Source organism: Seriola aureovittata, chromosome 14 (genome assembly GCF_021018895.1).
Source record: "Seriola aureovittata isolate HTS-2021-v1 ecotype China chromosome 14, ASM2101889v1, whole genome shotgun sequence".
NCBI classification, from domain to species: domain Eukaryota; kingdom Metazoa; phylum Chordata; class Actinopteri; order Carangiformes; family Carangidae; genus Seriola; species Seriola aureovittata.
The window spans coordinates 19,336,120-19,344,264 of NC_079377.1; the positions used below are offsets into that span (position 1 = coordinate 19,336,120).

The window sequence follows — 8,145 nt, forward strand, 5'->3', positions numbered from 1 at the left end:
AAAGTAGAAGTTGAATTCGGTTTATTTTGATATTTTCCCTTTCAGAGCAACCTGTTTACTGTCCAGCTTCTCCTCCTCCTGGCAATGCAGTTGCAGTTCTTACATTATCCACTCATGGTTTTTACATTATCAAAGAGGAATTTCAGTATTAAACATGTTATTCTCATTCCATATGATAGTTTCATCTGTGTTTATGAACAGTCTGTTGTTAGGGCCAGAGTAGAGGGAATAGTTTGTTCTTCTCACTAACTGTTAACTGAAGTTGATGTACAGTTGAGATCCAGTAAAAGTTAATATGATTAGCACATTGGACTTGTTATATGACACATTAAAATATGTATTTTTTTAAACATAGAAGCTCAGACTGTCATTTAAAACTAAAACAAATGAAGGTTTAAATAAATTGGTACAAACCTTTTTGTATTGCTGTGGAAGCCACACAGTGAAAAGTGAGCATTTAATGATAGTGACAGTGCAACCAGTTGATGTCCCTCTCTGTCATCTGACTCAGTTTCCACTTTGCAGTCACAGTATATGAGTGATGTTAATCCCAGCTGTCTCGCTAACTTGTCGCAGCCACAGACCTTTTTAAGCAACAAGTGGTGTGAATCATTAACTGTTCACACTCGGAGCCATGGTGCCGTTGAACTTCTATTGTTGCAGCCAGTCAATCTTTAGGTTTTGACAGTTGACTGAGACAATGACTGGAGTCAGAGCTCGGTCACTTGCTGCACATTTTGTCAAGATCATTCGGATTGTCTTAAAACCAGTGGATTTCATCTTTAAACTGGGACAGTGGTTTGATGAACCATCCGTGAGCCACAGGATCTGAGTTTAAGCCTCTCTGTTCTGCTGAAGTTTCCTTGAGCAAAAATAGTGAATCTCCTCCAGCTCTGAGGCTGCTGCTATAAAAGTCTGACCTCTGACCTCCCTGAGTGGGGTCTAAGTGAAAAGAGAATTTCCCCACTGGGACCAATAATGTGTCACATTATAACTATCATCACTGTACCTGACAGTGTTAACATCACTTGACAAAGAGTCCCAGGTTAAATGAGGATCTGATACTTATCATATCAGGCTGCTGGGTGAAAACATAGTAGGCCTGTCCTGTGTTGGTGATTTCTGTGAATCAAATAAGTTTAAAGATCTTTGGGTCTGTGCATTCACTGAGCTGAGGGTTCATAATCCCCCAAAGAGATTATTTTGGACAATGCCAGAAAATGCATTTAAAAAACTTTAAAAAATCACTTCTACGTGTACTACTCTCTTATATGCAGCTGGTCAGGTAATGCAGTTTATGTGTCTAGTGTGAAAATGAAGTGGAGCATCATTACCACGTGTTCATCGATACACTCTCTTATATAAAAACTCAGTTCATGACGAATTTTAAACACCAATCTAAGTCTTAAATGAGACAGTTTCCTCTCAGTCTACTGTCCAATCCACTCTCCTCTTTCTGTTCAAATGAAGGAACAGGCAGATATCCCAGTCTGCAGCTTTTTGCAATAATGTGGATAAAAGTAATATCTCTTCAATTTGCTAAGGATGTCAACAGAAAACCCCTCCCTGAAAAATCCGAGCATCGTAGGCCAATACTGAGTTATATTACTCAGAAATGCTCAACGCTCAAATGACGTTTCTGGAAGATCCGGACAGAATCCTTGATATAATATGACAATATAAACTTAATGTCTACATGTGGCTGAACTGTTTTTCTTTACTTCTTTTTCTCAGGTTAATGAGTGAACGACAGGACAACTCCAAATAATTACCGCAATAATTAATAAAAAAGAAAAAGTACAAAATAAATAAAGAAAAAAAGAAAGAAAACTTCTGTTGTTGTCAGGTCCATTTATTAAATTCTGAAAAAAATTTGAAATTTTAAAATTAAATTTTCTCAGCCTGACCTAACACGAAAATTGGGGGGATTCATTTTGCTGCTATCTTAAATAATGGCAAATTCATATTTTTTTAATTAAAAGTTATTGTCATTTAGTTATTAAAATAGCGTAGTAAAATGCATAAAAATGTAAAAAATAAAATCAAAAAATAAGTAATAACAATATACGGATACATATGTAACATCTGTATTCAATATAAAATCATGCATTTTGTGCTAATGATTGCGCGGTGATGGAATTATGACAGTCCTGGAACAAAAACAGATCTCAGGTCAGAACAGCTCGTATAATCTGTTTTCTTGATAATCTATAAAAATGAATGGATGTCATCTTGACAAAGCCACGATTCAACATTCTCTCCTGATTGCTTCATGATTTTCGTCCCGGGGCAAAGTGGGACTGACTCCTGCTACAAGATTGTTTGCCTCAACACTTGACGTTTAATATCCGCAACATCCTCGCCCCGTGGTGAATTGACGGGCGATTAAAAAGACTGCATGAATTTGAGCGAGAAACCACGACGAGTTCGCACCTGTCTAACTGTTTATCCTGACTCCTCTGCTGCTTTCTGAGACGGTCATTATTCCCAGAAGACAGACTGGCAGAATCCAACCAGCGTTTATAACCAGAGCGCGCCTTGTTAGGCCTTTTCTTCAGCACTGGCGGATTTTCCCTAACATCTCCTGCCCAAAAAACGTTTAATAGCCACTCCCCCCCCCCCCCTCCTTGGGCACACATGGCGCACTCACAATGCCAGTTCAAGTTCCCATTTCAAGCCTTATGGGAAACAAGAGAGAGTGAAAGTACGAGGAGACGAAAATCACAGTTCTTTGTGGGGTTACAGAGTTGGTTTGGTGAGAGACCAACTATTCCGTGTTATGTCTCCTCACAAGCCGCTGTTATAGGCTTGTTTTGAGTAGACCCATATGCACTGAAGTCCTCGTTAATTATAAAGTGTGGGCTTTGAGCTGCATGTGTAATTGACCTTCATGCGCCAGGAGCTGTAGCCTACACAACAAGGTGCGACTGATCCTTCGCATTCACAGTCAGGAGGGGTGAGACAGTTTGCGTGCACTTTTCATATTTACCCTCCCATTAGAGCCGCCCGGGCCTATAAGGTCATTTATTAATCCACCATAATATTCCTTTGCTGTTGTTTGACGTTTCAAAAGAAAATCCTCCTTCACCAATTTAAACAAAACAACATCCAGTAAACTAATATGCTGACATAACACATCTTTAAAGTCATCATCATTGTGAGTTATGGTTTCTAATTATGCATATTTGCTGTTTTCCCCAAATAGGTGGAGGGAGGGGTGGGGTGGGGGGGGGGGGTGTAGGCGGGGTGGGGGGTGGTGGTGGTGGGGGGTTTACACGGCTGTTCAAACAAAGTGTCTTCTTTCAACGCCCGTTTCCAGTTCTGTGTTTTTTTTTTTCTCTCTCTCTGCCAAACACTACGGCACTTTTGTTCTCCTCGGCCGAACGCGGGGAGATAAGGTGTCATCACTTGAACATCAAGGTTCCCGGTTGGAAAAGCACGTCTACATTTCGCCCAGCTTTGCCTGTAACGGCCACACGCCACATGCTTCAGTCTCTTGACTGGTGTTGTTTTTACAAAGTACTGCTCTGAGTGTCGAGATTTGTCTCTCATTTTGTCATTTTAACATCACGACTTAGGTGAACTTTGACCTTACGTCGGTGATCATCATAAAAAAAACCCTCTTTTAAAGAAAATGAAAGTCAGACACGCACGAATCCAACTTGTATTTAAAACACTCTCCTTGAACAGATCTATTTACTAATACTGAAATATATTCCCTACATTTAAAAAGGCCAGTACATCGGTGTGTATTTTCTTCCTCCACAAGCCTGGAAATAACTGGGGGAATAGGGAGAAACAGATTGTCATATCCACCTTAACGACTTCCCTTGCAGCATTTATGATTAGATGGTTTATAATCCCGGGATATCAACCCGTGCACGCCGGCAGACTGCCCACACATAAAGCACAAGATCCCCTTTCCTAGAGCAGGCATATGTGTCAAAGGCTAAGAGCTCCAGAGTTTTTGTAATGCTATCTGATTATACATTTCCCTGACGTTATGAAGGAACTGGTGGTTCATAAGAAAGATGAAATATAACCAGCTTCGCCACAGCTCAAAATTATAGTTTGGGTATATTTTTATATTTGCATTTCTGCAATCAAAGTGAAAATAGAATTAGACCCAATCAGTAAAAATCCTCAATTAAAAGTGCAAATGAATCTTTTGAAAATGCACACACTTTATCCAGTAAACAAACATCCTGAGATGGTGTAAGGATTGATATTAGTCGCTTATAATGTGGGAATATTTGCTTTGTTTAAATCTTTTTTTAAAGTGTCACCCAGTTTAAAAATAGAAAAACGAGGAGATAAAGTCTATAAACGAAAAATGTCAAGAATAATTCAGAATCAAAGAAATCCTCGATTTTAATCCATGTAGTTCTTTTTCTTTTATTGTAAAGGGTATATGAAACTATAGGTGAATCGTTTTATGTTTCATCATTTATCGCAAAGTTTACATGCAGTCTCTTTCCAAATGAAAATGCAAATAATAATAATAATAATAATAATATCAAGAGATTAAGATATTGCATCTTATAGTGGCTCTTATAAGACACTTGAGAAGATCATACCCCATCACCCCCACCCCACCCCAATCAAACGAAAAATAAAAGTTAATTGCTTATGGCTCTCTTGGAAAACCCTATGTAAACAAAAAGGCGATGGTGTACCTTTAACTCGGTGCCTATAGAGTCTGTTGATAAATCTAAAACCCTAAAATAACAACGGTAATTGTAACAAGAATTAAGACATTTTATTGTTATTGTTTTCAACAATATAACATGTTACGTTATTACATTCCGGTAAAATACTTTTTTCTTTTTTTCTTCTTTCTTTCTTACTTTCTTTTTTTTTCTAAAACGACCTAGATCCACCTCACCTTTCATCTGCACCAACCACTGCAAAAATGATCCGTCTTAACAAGTCACATAATCTCAAATCTATTCACCGTTCGCGTTATATTGTCCTCAAGTGAATATGAGAGAATCGAAGAGAAATATGCCAAAAAAAAGATGGCGACTGTTATAAGTTGGTCTATATTTTGAAAATATCTTAAGTGCTCTGCTTTGACACTTGTTTCTAGAAAATCCTGGAAACAAGATGAAGTTTAATCTGGGGAGAGGTGGAGGTGCTGCGTTCACTCGCATGGTTTTCCCTCTTGCTTAAAAAGAGTTTAAAGGTTGAAAATGAGACTAAATGATTTGTTACGGTGGCTGTTTTCGCAGTGTCCCAGTCTGTCTGCCTTGTACCTTGCAAGTGCTCAAAGCTCGTCTCACGCCACCTTGAAAATTACTTTTCCAAAAAACAAAACAAAACAAAACGGTACTCTCTGTCCCCTCGGTGCCGTTTTTTTTAAGAGCCAAGGTCCACTAGATTAGAAGACATAGGGTTCAGTATGGTGTCATGGTGCAATGAGTGGTGATGGTGCACCGAGTCTGCACCGCTCGGTACCGGGATGGCACTGGGTCCCGGAGGGGGCGCGAGGCCGTGCAGGGACGGTAAACCGGTGTTTGAGCCGAGGAGCAGAGCCGGGCTCGGAGACGTGTGATCCGGTGTCCCCGAGGGTGTTTTATCGTCATCCGAGCTCCCCAATAGAGTTTTATTTCCATTCATGGAAGAAGTCAATGGGTTGTGACTATTGCTGTTGGAGTTCTCGTTGTTTTCTCTGCGAACAGAAACACAATCACATGTTAGTCTGGTCACAGTGCAGACAAACTGATGTACACGCACGCACGCACGCACACGCTAACTACAGTAAGGAAGGAGAATGTCTAAGCAATGTGATCAAGTTGTGACACTTTTTAAAACTAGCTAGAGTCCAGATGAATAACACTCAATAAAAACTACAAGCTAAAAGTGAGTGAAACTGTAAGTAAACAAATAATAAGTTAACATTGTTTGAAAAAAAACCGTAACAGACGTACACACACACACACACACACACACACACACACACACACACGCACGCACGCACAGCAAAAATAGTGTTATCCATGCTACTGTGTGCACTGGGATGTTAATTAGCGTGCGCCATATTTACAATAACCACAATAAGCCTCATTAAAGTATAAATGCTTAGTCTACTGATTTATTAATGCATCAATCAGTGACGCATTCATGCGCAAGTGTACCAAGGTGCAAACAATTAGGAAGTCATTGAAATAATTAGAGGCTATCGCTCAGTTAACCACAGCGGTGCACAGAGTTACAGTAAATGGCCGTAATGGTGACCTGTGACTGAAAACAATTAATCTATTAGTCTGTTGAGTCTGCATTAATAATTTGCGTTTATGGCAAATGAATCAAACCAGAGGGACTTGTGGGTAAAGACGCCTATCACAGTGGGTGAGAGGGGCTTTAGACGGCTGCATAAATGACAGGTCTAATTATTGCAAAACGTGTGTACGTTGCGCACGGTATAGTTCGTATGTTTGCAGTGGTGAGTAAGGCTTTTCTGAGTGGGAGGACATGATTTACGTGGAGCTTTCAGCCCGAATTAGTGGCCAGAGGGTGAAAGAAGACACCAACCCGGCGAACACCTGACTAAAACACGTCTCCCAGACTCTCTGAGCGCCTGCCTGTGTAATTTCCAAACTTTGAAATGTACAAACGACTCCGAAAGAAATGTCAGCCGGGCTGATATGGAGGACACACAGCCGGCCGCACCAAATACACCCCAAAACAACCTTTAAACGTGTACTGAGATGTTTTCCCTCCATATCTACTCTCTGCAGTATCTGGAGGGTTGAAGTATTCCTCGTCTGATCTTAACGTGAAAGTCAAATTTCATGTTATAATAAGTGTGATTACTAAAACATAAAAGTGGGGTAAATGCAGCTTTTATAACCTTGTAATTTACCCGACAACAAGCCTTTAATTTTCTGCAGTTGAACTTTTACGCACGGCCTGCACAATTATCACAAGTTTATAAAGATGAAAGTCTGAGAAAGTAGCTGCTTCTAATATTATTTGCCACAACAGATACACAGACGCCTGGGGAGAACTGAGGCGATTAGTCAAGAACTGAAAATATATTATTACTTGGTCAAAGCCATAAAATGCCAGAAATTATATTGCACACAAGCGCACAGTGTTTGTTTGTGACTCAGCAAAATTTTTGTATTAAATAAGACTTCTGGCTCTTTTTGCTTGATGTCATAATAATAAAAAAGAACAAGATTAAACTGGTCTGAGAAATGTTGAAATGTTTGCTCTTACCTTTCCTTTGCCTCCGCTGCTCGGTCTCTCTGCCGTCGGTTTTTGAACCAGTTGCTGACCTGCGTGGTGGTGAGTCCCGTGGCCTCGGCCAGCTCTCTTTTCTCCCGCGGAGATGGATACGGATTGTGGGTGTACCACTCTCGGAGGACGCTCCGGCTCTTCTCCTTGAAGCAGTAGCTCGTCTCTTCTCCGTCCCAGATAGAGCGGGGCAGGGGGAACTTTCTCCTGACGCGGTACTTCCCCACGGCGCCGAGCGGGCGGCCTCTCAGCTTCTCTGCCTCGATGTAGTGCGCTTTGAGCCACAGCTGCTGCAGCTTCGGGTGGTTGTGCGGCGAAAACTGGTGGCTCTCCAGAATCTTGTAGAGCTCTCGGAAGTTCCCCCGGTGGAAAGCGACTACGGCTTTCGCTTTGAGGACGCTCTCATTTTTGTGGAGGTGTTCGCACGCCGGGAGGGACCAGAGGAAGCGTCCCAGCCGCTCGATGTTCCCCCCTTGTTGGAGGACTTCGCAGACACACGCCACTTGTTCCTGCGTAAAACCAAACGTCGGAAGCATGGACATGGCGACAACGTAAACCAATACAGATTATATTGTGCCTTACTTCCACGTCTCTCCTCTCAGTCTCACATGAAATCAAAACGAATTAAGTCCATAAGCGACAAAAAGGTCCCCAAAAGATCAGACTAAAACTTCAACTGACCACGGTGAGGTAATATCCAACTGCGTACTGAGGAATAAACTCAAGTCCATTCAGCCATGCAAAACCCCAGGCGACAACTCCTCATAAAGTTGGTGAGAAAGAGAGAAAGTTGCTACTCCTTCCACCGTCCTCCTCCACCTTTTCTTTGCCGTTTCAACATAACCTACTCCCGGAGACCGGGCTCGCTGGCTCGTTTTAATAATATTATTCTAAGCTGGCAAG

General features: G+C 41.2%; 1 protein-coding gene across 1 annotated transcript; it reads right to left on the reverse strand.

Annotated features, from left to right (window-relative positions):
• Positions 1-4,737: 4,737 nt before the first annotated feature.
• six2a (SIX homeobox 2a) lies at positions 4,738-8,113 on the reverse strand. Its single transcript, XM_056395883.1, has 2 exons — positions 7,225-8,113; positions 4,738-5,671 (listed from the first exon to the last, which is right to left on the reverse strand). Exons 1-2 carry the CDS (start codon positions 7,782-7,784, stop codon positions 5,359-5,361), a joined length of 873 nt encoding a protein of 290 aa, XP_056251858.1. The 5' UTR covers positions 7,785-8,113; the 3' UTR covers positions 4,738-5,358.
• Positions 8,114-8,145: the final 32 nt, after the last annotated feature.

Bases quoted from the DNA above. Each gene is read 5' to 3' on its own strand.
- six2a (XM_056395883.1), bottom strand. From the start codon at position 7,784: ATGTCCATGCTTCCGACGTTTGGTTTTACGCAGGAACAAGTGGCGTGT. The intron at 5,672-7,224 runs GTAAGAGCAAAC...TTCTGTTCGCAG, and splicing joins GCAGCGGAGGCAAAGGAAAG to AGAAAACAACGAGAACTCCA.